The sequence below is a fragment of the Pezoporus wallicus genome, unplaced genomic scaffold (genome assembly GCF_028554395.1).
Source record: "Pezoporus wallicus isolate ANWC-B61680 ecotype Strahan unplaced genomic scaffold, APGP_CSIRO_Pwel_v1 contig_8542, whole genome shotgun sequence".
In the NCBI taxonomy this organism is placed as follows: Eukaryota; Metazoa; Chordata; class Aves; order Psittaciformes; family Psittacidae; genus Pezoporus; species Pezoporus wallicus.
In genome coordinates, this window is record NW_026640148.1 from 1,809,552 (window position 1) to 1,829,871 (window position 20,320).

At 43.7% G+C, this 20,320-nt stretch overlaps 1 protein-coding gene across 1 annotated transcript in view; it reads left to right on the plus strand.

The window, feature by feature from the left end:
• The first annotated feature begins 5,138 nt into the window (after window positions 1-5,138).
• Window positions 5,139-20,320, plus strand: part of EEFSEC (eukaryotic elongation factor, selenocysteine-tRNA specific) — a 101,675-nt gene continuing 86,493 nt past the window's right edge. The window contains exon 1 of the mRNA XM_057417555.1: window positions 5,139-5,491. Coding sequence (XP_057273538.1) covers window positions 5,215-5,491 — 277 coding nt within the window. The 5' untranslated portion in view covers window positions 5,139-5,214. The remainder of the gene's footprint in view (window positions 5,492-20,320) is intronic.

Genomic DNA, 20,320 nt, shown 5'->3' on the forward strand with positions numbered 1-20,320 from the left:
GACGCTGGCACAGGGTGCCCAGAGAAGCTGTGGCTGCCCCATCCCTGGCAGTGTTCAAGGCCAGGTTGGACACAGGAGCTTGGAGCAAGCTGCTCTAGTGGAAGGGGTCCCTGCCCGTGGCAGGGGCTGGAGCTGGAGGAGCTTTAAGGTCTGACCCAAACCAGTCTGTAAAATGGGCAGGAATGCTCCACCTTCTCATCATGTCGTTTCATGGCCTCACAGACCTTGCCCTGGTTTCATCAAGTCTGTGATGCTACAGCTGTAGCTGTTCTGACTCCTAATGGGGGCTGAGCTGTAATTCTGCTGCACCTTTATATAATGTTTGAATACTTGAGATGGAAATCACGCACTGTGGAATTGTAGGTGAGATCTGTGAACCTGTAGTTCCAGTGACTTCACAGTGTTTGTGGATATTGGAATCTCTCTCCCCTAAAAAGAGAAGTCCTTCTCCCCATAGATACAGTGTTTTCTGTGTTTGATTATAAAACTATGGTTGTGTCCGCACTGTTCAAGGCCAATGGATTAACATGGGGTGATGCAGGATTGCTGTCTGTGCAAAGGGATGGTGCTCTCTTGGCTTTCCCAGGCACTGCCAGCGAGATTTGCAATAGCAATCATATGAGGGTACCAGCTGGGAGAGTGGCCTTTGGGAAGGATGGGGGTTATGGTTCAAGCTGCAGAAGCCCAGTGAACACAATATTTGCTGTTTGTTCCCTTTTTGTCTAAGAGCTTGTATGAGTTTTGTTATAAATGGCATTCACAAAGACTTGGCTGTTTGCTGCTTTCTTTTTCTGTTAATTGCTCTGTCAGTTTGTATTTACATACACTCGTTTAAACTGGGACTTACACACGTGTAGTTCAACACCTTTGTAAGGGTCTGTCCTGTTATACAGCTCTTTAGCTGGAATTTCTGAAGCTAACAAATACGAGCTTTCCTTTAAATAATTAAAGAAGTATGCACACTGTTGGACTCCGTACATCCTCTCAGGGTCATATTAGTCACAGAATACAGATGCTAAATACATCCTGAGCTGCAGAGCTTTGCCTTTGTCAGAGAGCAAATATACAACTCTGATTTCTCCAGTGCATTAAACTGCCATGAGTGCTGTGGGTGAGTCTGGGCAGAGCTCAAGTTTCTGCCAGTTCTGCAAGGATAATTAGCAACTCTCCTAAGAGCTCTTAGACAGTGACGTTGTTAACAGGAGGTCCAGGCCCTCTCTTATAAGAAGGGCTAGCAATGAGTGAAATGCATGGTAACCTATTAATTTAGACTGAAATCTGTCCATATGCTCCTTGTTATCTTCTTTGATGTCACAGTTAGGCCTATCTTTGAGATTATGGTGTTTCAAAGAGTAATAATACTTGCTTATTTCTTTTTGGTGAAATTCAATATATAGGAATGCAGATGGCAGGGATAGAGAACTCCTGTTAATCCTCATTAACTCAGAGGAGAGAGACCAATATTCCATGTATGTAACAATCAGATGTGCTACATAAGGTTCTTTAACTTTTGGAAATACTAACTAAATTAGAGATTGTTTCCTGATAAAAGTGGGTAACAAACAGAAGTATTAAATGTTTGTCCAAAGCAGTATGATGTCTAAAAAATAGAATCTAAAACTTCAATTTGCTGGTGACTACTGCTATTCTGTAAATAAAATCTATGGCTGTGATGAAGCCACAATTTTAGTATTGACCTGCAGAAAATGCTTTGGAAATCATTTGGGTTTGTATTTGCAGTAGAAGAGGAGATTTCAGTATAAAAAAGAAGCAGGGAACACTTGTTTGCTCAATAGATGTGAGGCTGGCTTCTCCCTCTTAACCGCTCAAGCTAATACCGCTTAACGGGGTTTACAATCACCCGTATGCTGTGCGTGGTTTGCCATAGCTCATTGTATTGATTGTTTTACTCATTCCATATGTTCTTTGAGCACTGTACTGAAATTGCAGTTCAAGGGGGAGAAGAATACATTTGGGTGAGGGTAAATAAACAATAACCCTTTAGACCACACAGGATTAATTGCTTATTCTCCAGAAAGAGCAGAGTACAAGCAGAACTACTGGAAAGTTTAGAATAGAAATAGTTGAAAAGCTCCTTTATAATTGCTGTCTGATGTGCAATGATGCATCAGTATAAGGAAATATTAAACCTCGATTTTTAACAGGATTTTGGGGTTTAGGAATAGTTAACACATTAGAGGGAGAGGGTAAAATAACTTCATTGCAAAGCATGAGTCATCTTTCTCCTTTGTCCATGCCACCAGTGGAACATGAGTAGGTTGTTCGACCATTCTGCCCATCTCATGTTATAGGTGCTTTGAGTATAATTGAGTATTTCACTAGCCAGTTAACCAGAAAAAACAATACCTGTCACTAAGAGTCTGAGCTGTTATTCCCCAGCTTTAATCAACTCATTTTACCACCGTTTCTTTTGCCCCCCTGTTTGAGGTCTCCTATTTGGCACAGACGTCATGCGATACCCGATGTGGGAGCTGGAGACTTGAGAGCTGTTTTCCTAGACTAAATGTTTGAGGTTACAGGACGTGGCCCAGTTTCACATAAGCTTTCAAATTTCAATGGGACATGCTGAATCCTGGATCTGTCAAATAGTGTATTATTTTTGGAGTGAGAGAGAGTATGTGCGTGTAAGTGTGTGAATGACCTTTACATTTTTACCCTATCCCCAAAGTCTGACTTCCTGCCCTTTCTCCCATGAGTCCATAAACTTTAGCAATTAAAGTGAACACTCTTTAAGGAAGAAATTCAGGATAGGAGAGAACAACTGGGAAAAGGAATGGTGCATTAAGGGGAAAACGGAAAACAGCTAAATGCTGTAGACTGTTTGCTTTGTGATATAGAAAAATCGGGAGAAGCTGGAATTCTTTCATTTTGCCACATTCCCTTCTCCTCTGTAGTAGTATCAAGACTTGGGTGATATTGTGTGGTTCTGGGCTTTTTCCTGCAAAAGAAGCTGGAAGATTTTTCTCTGACTCTTCATCAAGACAATGGGAATGATGGATCTTAATGAATGCCAACTCTTCAACTTCCAAACCTGTAATTAATTCTAAAGCTTTCTAAGCTAACAGAATGGATCTCTAAACACTGCTTACATTTTGATTTCTCATTTCTCCTCCTTGACGTTGGTGGTGTAAGTGCATTCATTTCACAGGTGCCATGTGCACCCTGAGCTTGCAAAGAGCTGTGCTTCAAGTGATAGGTTGTAAAATCAGATCCATGGACTCCCAAATCCTTGAGACAGGTATGCTCCTTCCCCTCATTGCCAGCAGAGCTGTAGAACTTTGAGACCTCTTTCCTTTGTCAAAACTTGAAAATGGAGTTATTTTAGGAGTTCTGGGGGGACTTCTGGATAATGCCTCTTTTAGGGTAGGAATTAAGACCTTTTTCCACTTCCTCCTTCTGAAGTCATCTAATAATTAATGCTAAAAAAGGAATGCAATGGTAGGAAATGTGATACAGGGATACCAGTGTGGATTACAACTGCATAGGGTTGTTTCATATGGGAGCAGATGTATACTTGCCCTTTACTTTGCAAGCACTTATTGATGTAACAGATTGAGACATTCAGGACAAGGAAACATACATGAGTCCTATGATTTAACAGGAAACTATTCAAAGCCTGGGAACTTGGTCTGGAAAGTGACATTATGCTTTATTTGGCTCCTATGACAGAGTTCCCATCAAACTGAACTGTTCAGCTCAAGAAGTTGATTATAATGGGGCTAGTGCAGTGCTCCTTGTGAGTTCACGTGGCTGCTTTAGGGAGACAGTTGTCTCAAAATACCATGGAAAGCTATTTTTTCTCTTTCCTGTCACCAAGTTATTGACTCTGTCGTCTTGACTTAGGTGTGCTTGGGAAGGAGGTATGATTTGTACCCAGCTTTAAAGCTCTGCAAACTCACATTGAAAGCACTGTTACATGAAACAACTTTCTGTGAAAGAAAAACCCTGGAGTTTGGTGTCAAAGCCTAAAAAACGACATTTGTGATGTTGACAATAACCTTAAGCAAGTCGTCTTACATTTCTGGCTCATTCATTACTCAGCTATGAATGCTGAATACTATCAGCAATGTATACTACTTCCTGGGGAGAGCAAACAACACAATGGCACTGCTCCCAAAGAAAAAGATCTCTGGAATATAGTGCACGTCTGGTCTAGTGGGGCACCTGTGTCTGTAACAGTCTTGTTTTCTCGGCTTGCAAACAGCTTTTGTCATTTGAAGTGATGTTTAGGATTACTCAGTGGTCACTATTGAAAATACAGAAAACGTGTCATGTTTATTGTGGAATGCATTTGGCACTGTGTGACCTGGGTTATCAGTAAAGCCAGGTGACTTAAAGCAGTGAAACGAGCCCTGCTCTGGCCTCTCAGGTGCTCTCTGATGCTCATCTACCTGTTAGGGGTTTTTTTATTGTTGGTTTGCAGGTGAGCTCTCCATCACCACTGATAATCTTGATTATTCTTAATTCCTTCAAGGTATGACTTTTATACCGCACAAACTTCCAGGAGAATGACTTCTGCAAACCCCAAAATTGTTGATTGAGCAAACGCACAAAGTCTTAATCTGCCTTTTCATACCAATTGGCCTCGGAGACCAAACCTCAGCGCCGCACTTGCAGCGGGGCCAGGGTGGAGGTATCCCTGCAGGCAGCACGAAGTCGGATCGGGCGGAGCGGCGCAGCCCTGCAATCACTAATTAGTGTGGGCATGATGAGAGCGAAGCGCAGGTGCCGCGGGGCAGCGGCAATGACCCGTCCCGGGGTTCCCTCCTCCTGCGATGGGGCTATGAGGAGCCTCACCTGGGCAGAGGGCTCAGCTCCGGGGTGTGCGGCCATCAAGAAACCTCGTTAGAGGCCTCGCCTGGGTGAGGCCGCTTTGGACCGGGGGAGGTCTGCGAGCGGGTACCGGGGTGAGCGGAGCCGCCAGCCCGTTGCAGACCGGCGGTTCCCAGCCCTTAGCGGCCGCCGCGCAGTCCGCAGCCGTTCCGCGGCACCCGCCTGCTGCGGACGCGGCCCTTAACGCGTGTCTCAGCGCTGGGATGCCGGTGCCTGCGTTCCCCTCGCTGCAGCCGCGGCGGGGCCGGGCTCGGCTTTCCCGCTGCCCGGGGCTCATACGGAGGCCGCGGAACGACGGCGGCGGGGCCCGCGTTGCCGCAGGGGCGCTGTTGGGACGGACCGGTCGGGTGCAGCGCAGCCATGGCCGCCGGGCCCCGTGTGCTCAACGTGAACGTGGGGGTCCTGGGCCACATCGACAGCGGGAAGACGGCGCTGGCGCGGGCGCTGAGCACCACCAGCTCCACCGCCGCCTTCGACCGGGCGCCGCAGAGCCGGGCGCGGGGCATCACGCTGGACCTGGGCTTCTCCTGCCTGCGCACCGCTCTGCCGCCGCAGCTGGGCCCGGGCCCCGGCGAGCTGCAGTTCACGCTGGTCGATTGTCCCGGGCACGCCTCCCTCATCCGCACCATCATCGGCGGTAAGGGGGGAGCTCGGGCCGGGCCCCGGGGGCTCGGGTGCCGGGGGAGGGCTGGGGCGGAGGTCGGGTTCCCACGGGTCTGCTGCCTTTGCCGCACTTTGTGATTCCCCAAGTAAAAGAGCGATTCCCGTGCAAAAGCGGTTGGTAAATGTGAGCGTTTTGGGGTTTCTTATGCTTACTCGGGGAAAAAAAGTTCAATGTATACAGAGACCTCGTTTGTGCCATTAAGGGCAATGCGAATGTCTGGTTTCTCACTTGTTTAAAGCTGTCACGCTTTGATACTCCCCGTGGTTGAGCGCTGTGGTGCGCTCTCTGAGCGCGCTTGTGCTGCAGCTCTGCAGAGCTTGGGCAGCTCTAGCACGATGACCTTCTGTTTGGAAGGAATGTTGTGGCTTTTAGTGACTTTCCCGTCCAGTCTTCGTAGGTGATGTCAGAAGGTTAACGTGGTTTGCATTAGAGCTCATTTACAGTGAGCTCACCTCGTTCTATGCGATATAACACCTCCCCCTTCCACCTCTAAAAGGAATGGAGAGGGGGTTGGTGCTTGGCTGAAGGTGTAAGAGTGGCACTTTGCAGGCTGCTTTTAGCTCTCTCGGGTGGATAAACCGCAGGTACAGGCACCCTGGTAGTGCCTGTGCTGCAGTGCGTGTGGCTTCTCAGATGCAGTGAGGTGCAGGCCACGTTGCTGCTCGCGAATGAGCCCCCTTTGGGGTTATTTGTTAGTAGTCGATGTGGTGTTTGTGTTCCTTTTGCACAGGATAACAACCATTTACTTATCGTTTTCACCAGCAGCGAAGCGCCCGGTGCCGCCCGTCGGCGCGTACCCACAGGGAAGGGGAGGCGAGGCGAGGCTGGGTGCTCCCTTCCCCGAGCCCGGGGTCTTTAAGGTGCTTTTGTTCTTTAGCATCGGCGCTCAATCTGCAGTGGCCGAGCACTTGATTAGCCTCTAAAGAACAGAGTTTACTTTGGCAAAGGTTTCTTGGATGTGCTGACCTACTTGCAGTTAGACATTCCTTTCTGCCAGCAACAGCTCATGTGAGCGGGGTGAACTTCCTCATGAAGAGGACATGAGAAAACTTTGAAAACCAGCTCCTTTTTTATTTATCACTTTAACGCTTATCTGGGGTGATTGGTTAATATAAAGGCTTCGTGTTGTTTCCCATAGTTTTTGTGAAGGACTTCAAAGCGTTTAGTCCCAGATGGCCTCATTGGTTGAATCAGTTATTCAGATTTCCTTATTGATAGGCTGTGCTGGGAGCAGAAAAGATGTGGCCAGTGGACCAGACTTAGATGAGTTTCCTTCCCAGCAAAAGTGATTTTTTTACAGGTGGCAATTCGGACACATAAGCATGTTAAATTCACTTAGTTCCAGCTCTATCAGATTATGTATCTTGGTGGAAACATTTGATTAGCATGGTATACTGCAAGTCTATGTATTGAGTGGTAGAGAAATACTAGAGTTAGAAATTCCAGTTTTCTGCTTGATAGCAAATGTGTATCTTGATAGTGGATTCCTTTTTGGTTTTACTACCAGATTTAAAAGGGGAAACCTTGATGATAAAACCTCATCTATGCCTGTGGGACTCTAGATGCTTACACTTTTAGTGTGGTTTGGTGAAACTTGAACTGAAGTAAAGCATATCTTGTGTAGCGGGATACATCCTTTGGTAGGCAGGTGTCAGGATTTCCGTATTGCCAGCTTTTCCAGCTCTTCAGAAATGGAAAGCTGGGCCTCCCAGGTAATGAACTTGGAAAAACTCGATTGTTTTCACCTGCTTCCTGATCACGAGCATTCAGGGTTCACCATTCCAAGCATTTTCTTTGCAATCAGATTTGCTGCTACTTTTTTCTTTTCGATGGAATCTGTGATCTCTGTGTTACTGCAGATTTTCTCTATATAAGGCTTTTAAGTTTTAAGTGCAAAGTGCTTTATTCGCCTATATTTATTCTGCATCTCCGATCTCTCGCACCTCTCTAAAACGCTGCTTTTCTGACATCAAGTCCTGCAGTGGCTCCTCTGTTGTCTTTTCTGTGCTCCCACAGTGCTCTAAGGGTTAACTCCTTTGCTGTACAAAGCTGATAAATCTGCTTATGGATTAAATAGTATTATTTACCATTCTTTAACATATTTCTGTAGCTAATTCTTGACGTGGTTTTTTTTCACTGCTGCCTCTAGTATTACATTTTTGTCATGCTATGCCAGGTAGCACTTGACCTTGCAAATACTTCTGACAGTCACTCACAAGATGCTTATTTCGTGTCAGTACGTTAGGATAGAATGAATGCAGAATATTTGAGCAGTAACCAAATGGAATGGAAAATGGAAGTCGTATTTCATCCTGTGTGGCAACATTTTTCTTGCAAAGCTTGTCCTTGAAAACAAACCGTATCAAATGTACAATCACAAGATGGTTGTTTTTTGCTTTACCTGCATGCAGGGAATTGGAAATGCTGCACGGTTCCCCCCAGATGCTTTTCCAAAGTTTTAGCTGGAAGGTGACAGTCAAGGTTGGAAGGGAATAAATGACTTGCTCTGTCATGACTTTAAACCATGCTGGTTTATTCTTCAGCAGCAGTTGTCTATGTGTCTGCTGTGGCAGGAAGGTATTAAGTCATTGTGGATAGCTGTATGGCTTGGGCTGTGTCATGTATTTCTTTTTGCCTTATGCTTTTGAACATCAAGAGCAAAACTATTTCTCGGTAACTTCAAGCCTTTACCCATCTTCTAGCAGGGTCTTGTCTATCATGTACCAAACAGCACAGTAAATACTGTATTTATAGCTGTTCATAGATGACTTGGTAAGCAGAGAAAACAAACCTGAATAACTGAATTTTCCGAGTCAATGCTTTAGCTTGGCACAAGCCCTAAGAAATGCCCACAGTAGCTTTATGCTTGCCTTCTGTACTGAAGGAATGACCACAAAATTCAGTGCTGTTATTTTTATAGAGTGGTATTTTGTTAATGTTTCACACCAGGATGGGGTAGTTTCTGACACGGTTTTACAGGGTTTTATAAGCTCCTGTCTGTTACATTTCAGCATGCTTATCTACCACAAAGCTCATGTTAACGTCACTCACTGAAGTAAGACAAGAGTTGCTTTTACACTTGCTTTCTGCAGACCTGTGCCTGCGGTGGGGTCTGGAGCGGTTTCTCAAACCAGTCCAGCAGCAAGGGGTGCCCGCAGAGAGGTTCTGTGAGTTCATCTGGCAGGAGAAATTCAATCCCCAGATTTCATTTTCAGACTGCTTTGTGGAGCAAAGTAGTTTAAGCAGCAGAAGATTTTTTCTGTGCTGGTGGCTCATGTCATGCCCGAGGAAGGGTCAGCACCCAAACCCAGCAGAACTCGGTTACCCCCTCCCAACTTCCCCACGCAGCCAGGGGTGCTGCAGTGTTTGATTTAGGTGAGTTGTTGTCAGCTGCCCTTCATCTCTTTGATTTTGAGATGGGTCCTCAAAAGAACTTCTAGAACTTCTAGAAAAACTTCTTCCCCCCCCCCCCACCCCGTGAAGTTCAAAGGAGCGAGTAGCCTCATAGGGTTTTATTTGGAAAGCTACTGCTTGACCCTGGTTGTCTAAACTGGGAAGGGGGTGGAATTCTGCCCAAGTTGTAGTTTTGTAATCCTTCTGCCTGTCTGAACCTTCGACCTCTTCGCTCTATAACTGGAGCTTCATTGTCACCATTTGTCCCTGCAGGTCCTTCAAAGCAAGCTGCCTTGCAAGTGTCTGTTTCCACTTTGCTGCCGTGTTCTCCTAAGGAAGGGTATTAATTCATACCTGATACATCGCAGGGGCCGAGACTTTTGAACTCGCACGAGAGCTTGGGGAGGGGGAAATGAGCGTAGCGAAAGCAGGTCTTGCTGATGCAAATGAGTACAATGAAAACAGTCTTGGGAGATCAAGGGGGCTGTGGTCTCGCTACCAGTGTTCAGACTCGGTCAGATGCAGGTTATTTGTAAGATTAATAAAGCACAACCCTCTCCTCCCTAGTTTCTATCACAGATGAGTTGCTTTGCTGAGTTTGTTGTAAGCTTTTAAGGGGGTTTGTGAGCTTGGGGTTACCTTTGCGTTACTGTCGTGAGAATACACTTCTATTGGTGTGAACTTCTACTTCTTGATACCTTTGTGAGTCATAGAATCAGATGCGTTGGAAAAGAGCCTTAAGATCATGAATTCCAGTTGTTCTCCCCAGCACTGCCAAGGCCATCACTAACCCATGTCACTGAGGGCCTTGTCAATGCTGTGAACGCTTCCAAGGATGGTGATTCTACCACTGCCCTGCACAGTGTGTTCCAATGTGTGACTGCCATTTCAGTGAGGAAACGTGTCCTCATCTCGAATCTAAGCCTCCTCTCACTCAGCTTGAGGCTGTTTCCTCTTGTCCTGTTGCTTTTTACTTGGCAGAAGAGACCAGCTATGTCCTGGCTTCATCCTCCTGTCAGGTAGGTATAAGCAGGTAGAAGATAGGATTGTTCTTCTTGTTTCCATTCCAGGTGAGTGAACAGGTAGTTTCATAGTTTTAGGGTGTGTATATGGGTGACTTACATTTATGTGGAGGCCTCTTGCTGTTGAGTGGATGCGTGGAAGGAAAACCTGTGCTTCCCTGGAGGAAAGGGTGCATTGGGTGGTTCGGTGGATGCTGTTCTGGTCAGAGAGACGTGATGGAGAGTCTTGAGGACTTTGGCTGCCAGTTTGAAGTGAGAATAACATAATAATGAACCTTTTCTGGTGGGGAAAAAATGCTTACATACAACTCTCATGTAATTCCTATTCACAAGCCTCACTGTAGTGATTGGTGGTGTGGAATGAGAGTACTCATGGACTGAGAGAGTTCAACTAGCGCTGGTGGGGATGTTTTCTAAACCCTATTAAACTTGTTGGGGTTGTGGTGCTTGGAAATTGCTGACATGGCTTTGTATTAAAAATGCAAATAAAGCTGTAAATGAAAACCCTTTTCTCTTGAAATTGAAACAGTGTCATAACTCACTGTGAGCAATTGGGCTGGTGCCTGATAACTTCTCTGATGAATTGAAGGAGTATTTTTGTTGCTATTTTGAAGCAAAAGCCACGTTTTAAATTGAGCTATGCATAAAGAAAAGGCAGCTGGTACGAAAGTATTGCTGCTCGAAAATCCCCTTCCACAGCCCCCAAAGTGCAGCTCCGGCTCCTGGGCAGCGCAGTGCACAAGAGGGCAGTGTCTGCTCACGCTGTGGATGCTGGTGGTTAAGTCCTCAGGATAGCAGGTCAGCCTGGGTGAGTGACCTTCCTTTGAATCCAAACGGGATTAAGTAGAGGATTTGGAACACAACTGCGGCTTAATTTTCCCGTTCCTAAAGCAATATCCTCTGTGTTTTAAGGAAGGTTAGTCCTGTTTCATCTGCAGCGCGGATAGTGCCTTTTAGACCTTAAGCAATAACAACAACGTATGGTGTGTTGTTACACATTACATGAGATCAAGTACCACAGGTGAGATGAAACAGCTGGTTTTCAACCATATAGAAATGGCTGGGTTTTAATTTTATATCTATGGAAAGTTATCTATATATTAAATAAATATATATATTTAACTTGTAAAGCAGTCAGCAATGTGAGAACTGTGGAATTTGGTGTACGCGTTATTTCTTAACCCAACTCCCCTTACAGTTTAATAACTGAGCAAAAGCATGGTAGTTGTCCTCTATCTGTTTTGAAGCACTTCTGTGCTATATGGAGTTTGTTGTGTGAGATTGAGTAGAATGAAGCTTGGGTTTGTGTGTGTACCAGGGTGCTTTAAAATTGTAGTCCTCACGTGGAATTTGTATCGTAACCTTAATGGTTCTAACTTTCTATTTACTTATGCTTCTGATTTCTGTGTGTATTAATGCTTTTTTGAGTGATATGCTCCAAGATTCCTCTACTTGGCTATTACAGTTTCTATTCTATGCTCTTGTCTGCCTTTTTGACTTGAAGCTTATCTCCCCACTGATGTTCTACGGGTCCAAACCCCTCCCGAATGATACATCAAACTCTGAAGTAATAACAGCATAGTGGAAGAGTCTTTCTTTTCTGGCTTGAAAAGAAGGAAAAGAGCCATTATCTTCTGATTTCAGAAGTTATAATGAATAATCTTACTCCCTTCTTGTTAAAATCCTTCAGAAATGCTGTTTCCTGTGGTCAGTTAAAAAACAAACCCCTTTAATTGTGCGTATTTTGTTGTGGAGATGTGATTTATGGTTGAATTCTCAATCATAAACGTAGGTTGCAAACAGGAGTGGCTGAATGGAGCAGTGTTTGAATGTGAAATTGTCTCCTACTAATACAGGAGCATCTTTCTCCGCAGCTTTGGAGCGGTTGTGTGCATACTTGTATACAACAAAATTGTGCTAATTCACAGTTGTTATTTGACACAAACTTGACAGCTTCTCAGGAAAACAGAATAACCAAGCCCTGTAATGGTGCTGACTGAGCCTGTTTTGATCATTCTTTCTATTGATTTAAAAACAGGATTTCTTTGTTCCATCATACTGTGTGCAAGCATTCATCAAATAACCACATGCCCTTTCATTTCATTTTTGCTTCATATTTCTCCTTGCTTGAAATTATCTTGTAAGCTGTCTGGGAGAGTGGTCAAGCTTTATTAATCCATTTTTAGATGCTTTTAAATACTGGCTAATGCAATGAAGCCTTATAAATGCCTTCATAAAATGTAGAACAACTTGCTGTAAATGCGAAGCGCGTTTATAGTTAAAATTACCCTCGTCAAAATGAATTTAAAGGACGTTTTTCAAAGCAGCATTTTTCCTGATGATGGGTATGTTTGCTTGCTAAGTAGTCCAGTTTAGCAATCCAGTGGTCTGCTAATCACCAAACCGGCTTCTGAAGGTTCGACTGTATTTGTTCTACAGCTCTGCTTAGGAGTTGCCTTCAATTAGTAGGTGCTAGATATAAATTGAATGGTATGTTGCTTATGTCTAGAACCCACTTTTGACAGCTGGCTTGGCATGATGGAGCCATGGACTTGGCTTCCTTAATTTTTCCTCTGTTTTTATGGTGTTTGCACTAGAAGTAATAATGTGTTCTCTGGTGACTGTTGTGAGGTGCTGTTTATCACCCCCTCCACCCCGAGAAGCAAAATGCAGATGGAAATATCTGGGATGTAATTGGAAAGCAGATACGGGACAGGTCCTCTGGCAAAGCCAACAAACCAACCCCAGCACTGGTCGTGGTAAAGCCCATTCAGTGAAATAAGAAGTCGTTTCTCTGCTTGGCAGCTTGTTTTCTGTCTGGGCACCCTGGAGTTGGCCTGGCAAGCTGGAAAGCAGGGATGCATGTTCTGTGGTGGTAATTTCCAGCTGGATTCTTGAGCGTGTTGTGTTCTGTGGGACACAGCTCATAACAGAGCAAACTGAGTGAGAGCTCCAGCAAGGACAGGCTGGAGCAGCTCATGTGATAGCTGTGATTGCAAAGATACTGTGCGTTCTGCCAGAGAATATTCTGTGCTAGCTGTAAAATCCAGATGAAATAGCCATTCAGAAGTGCTTCCTTTAAACTGTTAGCTTCCAAAAAGAGTTGCAGGCTAAATAAATATCAATAACTCATATTTCCCATCTCCTTATTGGTTATTCTACTAAAATGTTCTTGCGCAGCCTATCTAATCTGTTCAAGTGAACATGAAATGGTTAGTGTTGGCTTCCAGTTTGAATTATGATCTCTGTTTCACACTTAAGCTGATTAATACTGCATTAGATTGTAATTATCAGCATTACCAGCACTACAAGTGGTGGTGACCAGACAAACAAATGTATATATGGATGGTGAATGTAACAGCAGAATGAGTTTGTGAATAGTGGAAGGAAAGGAAATGGAATAGAGAGGATAGCTTAAACAGAAATGAATTGTGTTCAGGAGCATTATGGGGGTAAAGGATGATGAGCAGGAGTAAGAAATCCAGATTTGAGGCCAGGCTAAGAATTCAAATCCTTCACCTCTGGTTCCAGAGAAGAGAGGATTCATTTGGGCTTATGATTTTGTTTAAAAACATCTGATTTTACTTCATGCCATCGAAGGACCCTGAAGGTTTTGTCCACTGCAGATCAGCTTTTTCTGCAGCCCCAGCAAAGTTCTTGCCATCTGTGCCAAAGTTTTCCTTTGTTTTGGGTCTTACATGCCAACTGTACACTGCATCTAAATAAGAATAGCTCCTACATGCACATCTCTTTAATGATGGATTAGTTCAGCAAAGTTTCACCTGCTTTTTCTTTCCGTCAGATGTGTTGTAGAGCAGGTGAGCATATTTTACAAACGATTCCTGTGTATATGTAAAACTTGAAATGGTTTTTGAGAAGCTGTTGGGTTAAGGAGAAGCTACGGAAGTGTCTGAAAATCGATAGAACTATCCAATTACATTAACCAGAATAGGCAAGGGGGAAGTGTCTTCTGTCATAGATGTTTATTCATGCTTAAATCTACTTTTCTGAAAGACTTCCCTTCCCACAGCGCTACTTTGGAGGGGAACGTTTCCAAAGCATGCAAAAACTGCAGTTCAGAGAAAGAAACAAAATTGTTGTAGTTTTTTAGGCTCAAGAAGAGGGGGAGGGAAAATGGTTTCCTTGTATTTGCCCGTGCTGTTGGATGGAAGACAAAGCTTGGTCTCTCTTGCTGACTAATGTCATCATCGAGGCATTTTTTTCTCCCACAGAGCAATTTTGTCTCCATTGAGACCCCCACAGCCATTGGCAAGACCATGGCCTGAGATTAAATCTCATGCTTGGGTGAAATTCTAATGACTGTAATTGTTTCCTCTTTTTAAGTCTGTGGTCCCCTCATCAAAGGGTGATGCGGAAATTATGCATTTATGTTGTAAAAAGGGAGGTCATGATTACCTGAACCTGTGGTTGACTTGGGGGGATTCTGTGTCGTGTTCTGGCAGTGGTTATCCATGCTGACATTCTAGGATGTGAAATGATTTAAAGTGTGGCTGAGATGATGCATGTAAGGGAATAGAGCATGTTAGTCCTGCCTGGGGTGCATGCTGCTTGCTCGGCTGTCACCCGCTCTTGGATGATCCCCATCCCTCAGGGAGCCGCAGCCACTCTTGTGTTTCCAGCATCTGTTGGAATAGGAGAGAAGGAAAAGTAAATGTGGGTCGAGGTAGGTTTCTGTGAATGATCTGTTCCGAGGGTAAGGTCCTAACCTGGTGCAGCCAAAAAGCAGTGCTGGACTCATCTCTCTCCCAAGCTGTAAAGGGCTTCTTTCACCAAGTGTTGTGTTCACCTTCCCGTTGCAGTGTTTGCTAAAGGTGATCAGTATCTTAGGGATTGCACCAGTGTGGTAGTGTTGGCTGTGGAGGAGCCGAATGCAAGTGTGAAATGTAGAATCCCAGACTGGTTTGGGTTGAAGGGACCTTAAAGCTCATCCAGTGCCACCCCCCTGCCATGGGCAGGGACACCTTCTACTGGACCAGGTTGCTCTGAGTCCCATCCAGCCTGGCCTTGAACACTGCCAGGGATGGGGCAGCCATGGTGTCTTTGGGATATGAAAAAGAATTGCACACAGTTTTATAGAGGTACTTGCCTGATCCTGCAAAATTGGGCTATACATGGTGTTGCTGATGGATGGAAAAAAAAATCACAAACATTTTGTGTTGTTTGACTTTACTGTGCTTTTCGATATGTATGCAACTGTAGAACCATATTCTCCTCTAAGATCTTTGAGCAATTACAACAAAATCACTTGCTGTGCATTAAGTACAAGCTTTTTTGAGTTTGTACCCTAACTTATTAGGTATCCTTGAAAGACATCCAGAAGAACTGACTAGGGAGCTTTTCATCAGAGAGTAAGCAGGATGGTTCAAAGAGTACTTAAAATTGAGCATCCAGGCCGCATTTAAAGACTAAAGAAACAACAAAACATTGTCATTCTTAGAAGCACTCTGCATCAGAATCTTCCCTCTGATCTCGGCACGATGATGAATGTTCAGTTTAGAGTACTACAAAGTACAACAGCAAATAACCCCTGGGTGTCAGCAGTGCTGTTCACCGAAGGGAAAAGCCTTGGGTGTGAAGCACTGAAACTTCAGCTGCTGTCTGGCAATATTAAAACTTGAAATAGTGTGATAATATACCTCATTTGAAAAACTCCTTAAAGCCAGAAAGACAGGTTTTTACACTGAAATTATATATATATAAAAAACTATATATATTATATGTATTATATTATTATATATATGCATGTGTCTATATGGGTATAAATAAAATTCTTACTGAAAGAAACTTGAAATAGTTGTTGATAATATTTACCCTTATGTATGGATGTTTCCCTGTCACTGAGCTCTGCCTCTGCTCTCTGGTGTGCATTATGGTACCCAGTAATGTGCTCGGTTTTCTGTCCAGTATGGCCATTGAACTGGAATCCCTTTTGGGATGAGATTTGCTGCTCTCTGGTGCTGTATAGTGCATCTCGGGGCAATGTAAGAGGTGCCTGGTTCTACTGACCTGACCAAGCTTTGCATGGTGAAAATAAATCCCTGTTTGGTCAAGCCATAGCTGAAAATGCAGCCTTTACAGCAAGGCCATCTCGAGATGCTAGTTCACTCCTGAGCTGGGTCCACCAACAGCTTGTGGCTGGGTGTTTTTGCATGATGTGTCCCTAAATGTGTTTCTCTGCTTGGAAGCTTTATTTACTGTAGGAGACAGTTGTTTGTTCTGGTAATAGCCAGTGCTGCATTCGTGGTGTTTGGTGTTTTCTTTGTTGGAACTAAAAGGCAAACAAATCAACTGTGGAAATAAATGTAACTTTTGGTTATTAAACACGAGCCCCGCTGGCCTTTCCCTCGCTGACCCTGCACGGAGAAACCAGCCAGTCCTGGACTGGCCTCAAAGAGCAGTTTGGAAACGTGGCCAGATTGATGCAGTCCTCACAAGTTATTTTGGTTGCTGTTCTTATTTCTCTGCCTTTTGAATTTTAAAGTTCTTTATTTTTGTCTCAGTAAGACAATGGTAAATCAGAGCTGGGAAAACTGTAGGTCTCATAAGGTGATACCAGATTTGTGGACTTTTTTCGTGTTCTCATGTATAATTGAGTCAATCCCAGGTAAAACCTGAATTAACCCATGTGATGTGTAAATCAGTTGACGCTTTCAGAGCTGATGCATACTGTTTCAAACTGTTCTTTCATGAGCAAACAGGTTTAAACAGAAGAGTTAAAGGAAATTCTGAGCTTAAGCTGCCTGCTATTTATTTTAGCAGCATGGGATATTTCAGCAGCATTCTCACTTTGTATTGGAGAGCCAACAACTTCATAGCATCTCCAGTGCAACTGTAGTTACTGTTTTTATTGGACGCTGAAAAACATCAGGATATGTTTTGGGCCTGTTGTTGTTCTGTTTGGAAGCTGTTCTACTTTCTGTGAAAGATGGGTACTTTTGGTCCAAGTTCCCTTTTACACAGTGTTTGTTCAGAAGTGGAATAAATGAGTTCTATGCATGAGGACTGTATTTCTGCAGACAGAGAGGATGCTACAGTGGGGGCTGCTGTTGCCTAACAAACTAAATCATTTAGGGGTCAGAAGCACGGTGCAGCGTAGATGTAGTAAAAGCAGCCAAGAGCAGCTCAGCTGAACAATACATTTACCATAACCAGAGGGTTGTGTGCTGGACGGTCATGATTCACATACAGGATGCTGGGGCACTCAGAGTTGGCTAATGTAACTTTGTAGTGGATCAGCAAAATAGCCCATCAAGGCAGTTTTCCCAAGTTAAATATATGTGGAAAATACCGTTTGCTGCTAAGTGGTACTGATTGCTGCGGAGTATGAAATGCACCACTTGTAATCTCTCTTCCTACTTTTTTTAGCTCTGAGTAACCAAAAAAAAATGGTGCTTTAATCACCACGGCTGTATTCTTTCTTGGTGATTTCAGCATTTCATTAAGCAGTGATTACTACTCTCCAATTATGCATTCATTTATCTTAGCGGTGCTTTTACAGTCAGAGATAGTGTTGGTTTATTGGATTTGGCTGATGCCTAGCAGTTTCAGCAGATGGTTTTTTCTTGGCATGTAACAACATGCAAGAAAGCGGCAGAGAGGGTTTGAGAGCCTTGGCATTGCTTGTGATGATAATCTTACCTGATCTTTCTTGAAGAAAAGGGGAAAACGCAAGGGGTTTCGTGCCTTGGGACCTCTAGAACTTCTGTTCCGAGGTCCATCTCCAGGCTTTGTGTTGTCTGGAATTTAGGGGCTCATGGTTCCCCTCTTCCAGGTGCAGGAGAATAAGCAGTGTCAGGGGCTGAGCTGGAATCTTGTAGTTAGAATGGGGTTTTCCCTGTCTTCATAAGCTGCAGTTTCACAAATGAATTAAAAGATCATTTTTCCTTAAGGGAAGTGGGGGAGAAGGAAAAGAGGAGGGATGGTGCCGGGGGAAATGGGGTTGAAGGGTGATTTCTTGGTACTTCTATGTTGCTCTTTCCTGTATGAGTAAGAGGGAGGTGAAAAGGATCTCAACACTGTTAAAAGCTGCCCTTGTTAGATAGAAAACATTCTATCCTGATGCCTATCCCAGCTTTAAATCTGGGTAGGCACTGGTGGCCTGGAGAGGTGGAGTGGTTTGTGGCAGGGGTGTAGGGTTATTGATAACCCACCTTTGCTTTGCTTCTGTTTGTTTCATGGGTTTTGTTTGTAGGTTTTAAGATGATGCATGGGGTTTGTTTCCATCCTGAACAGCATGCAAATGGAGTTTCCAGTTCCTTATAGGACTGAAATGAAACAGGCTGCTTTGCCCAGTGCTGCTGCAGAGGGGGCTGAGTGTTGCTGCTGTCTCTTAGTACTGCAGATGTCAAAGCTTTCATCTTGCTGGTAAAGCCCTGCATAAACTTGTGTACTCTGAGATGCTGCGATTTAATTTTCCTTGAACCAACAGCATCAGCTCTGTGAGAAACAAATCTCATTGTACTCTTGAGTCTTGTTTTTCTGAGCGTTGGAGAAAGCTGTGTATGTTTAAAACATGGGGACTACCCCCATCCCTTGTGTGTACTTTGCTTAAGAGGACTCAAGGCAAAAGGCATATAAATGCATGCTGTTATTACTTTATTAAGGGAGGAAAAAATACCCATTTATGTGATTTGCATCTGTTTTTTTTACTTCCATGTAGACCAATCTTTAAAGACTATTCTGTTCTCTGTACCTACATCACTTACTTTTTTTCTCTTCATACACTTTATAGTCTATTTTTACGAAATAGCAAGATAATTGTTATCCTCAAAAGCAAATTAACTGTGACATTTTAAACATAATTAATAAGATAATTTATTGGAAGTTATATAAGATAATCTTTCAACAATATTTAATGTATAGTAAATTGTCAGTAAGAATATACTTGAAGTTCCTTTGTGTTTCTCTTTATTATTATATGGTTCTTCAACAGCAGTCTTCTCCATCATTTGATGTGAAGACTGAAGTGGCTAGATAACATGTGGAGCATATTTATTTAAGTTCATTTGAAATGAAAGTCTCATTCTATGTTTTCCATCCCCTGTTCTGTCCAGTGGACTGCAATTCAAGTTCTCACTGTCGGAATGTTTAATTTCTAATCTATTGTTCTCTCTGAGCCTGGGAGATACAAAGGGAAGCAAGACCTAAAGAATGTGAGAAGGAATAGTTAAGAATATAAAAACCCCCTTACACAAGACAAAGGCATTGGTGAATGGGTTTTTGAAGAGAAAAGTGTTTAATCAGTCGATATCTTTGATATACGTTTGATACCGTTTGGTATTCTTGCTTAGGAATTTCTTCTCTTGGTCACCTGAGGAATTGTGTTGTGGAGGTTGGATTAGGAAATGCCGATGATTTTGCTGGGCTCATGGGTGATTTATTTCTAGAGCCCATCCTAATGAGGCAGTGAGATGGGAGCCGAGGCAGTGAGATGGGGAGCCTGCTGCTCTTTGAATGTGTGTTGTGACTGGAGGTGCTGGTTACATGGTTCACTTTTAAGCAGTGAAATGCAGGTTTATGGTACAACATGCTTTGGAGTAGAAGCATTACAGCCTTGCACTCCATATTACGTTCTTGTTTATGCAGCAGGGTTCTTGGGCTGTTTGTTGTGTATTTCCATTGAATAACTCGAGCAGTGCCAGCATTCCTAAGAGCTGGTCACAGGAGCTTGGCAGAGTGGTGTGTATTCTGAGCAGACTTTGTTTGCTGTCGGCTTTCTTCCCACTTCCCTGGGGATGCTGTCAGCCTCTGTTTTAGCTTGAACATCTAGATTTGGGAGAGAAGTGGCTCTTGATTATCAAATGAAACACAGGAGGGTGAATATGGGATGCAGAGCTGGGATGCACTGGTCGCTCCTGTTACGCTTTGTCTTCTGGAGACTGTCTTGATCACAGAAGCACAGCTCTGGCCTTAATGAAGGTGTAGATCTTCAGTGATGTTTCTCTTAACCAAGAGATGCTACTGCTCCCAAACTTACTTAGCACAAACTACCCCTACTACTTGTGAAATGCTAGTACCCTTGAGTCAACACTTAATTTATTCAGTTGCTCATTCATCCTAATGAAAATGCTGGAGGACTTGCTCTGAATTATTCTGAACTGTGATACTTTAAGCAAGTTCTCATGCTTATATCATGTTTGAGCTGTACCATGGAACTACTGTGCAGGGTTGTGCTGAGCAAATTTGCCTTCTGAGTTTCTTCAAAATACCTAATAGGCTTCTCTCTTTAATTGTGAGGGGGTTAGAGATAACAGGATGGGGTTTGTATGTTGGTGGTTTCTATGTGTTCTCTTTGCCAGATCTACGCTCTAAGTATAAAACTTGAAGCAGTAAAATAACCTGGCTCTATCCAAAGTGAAAATGTTTG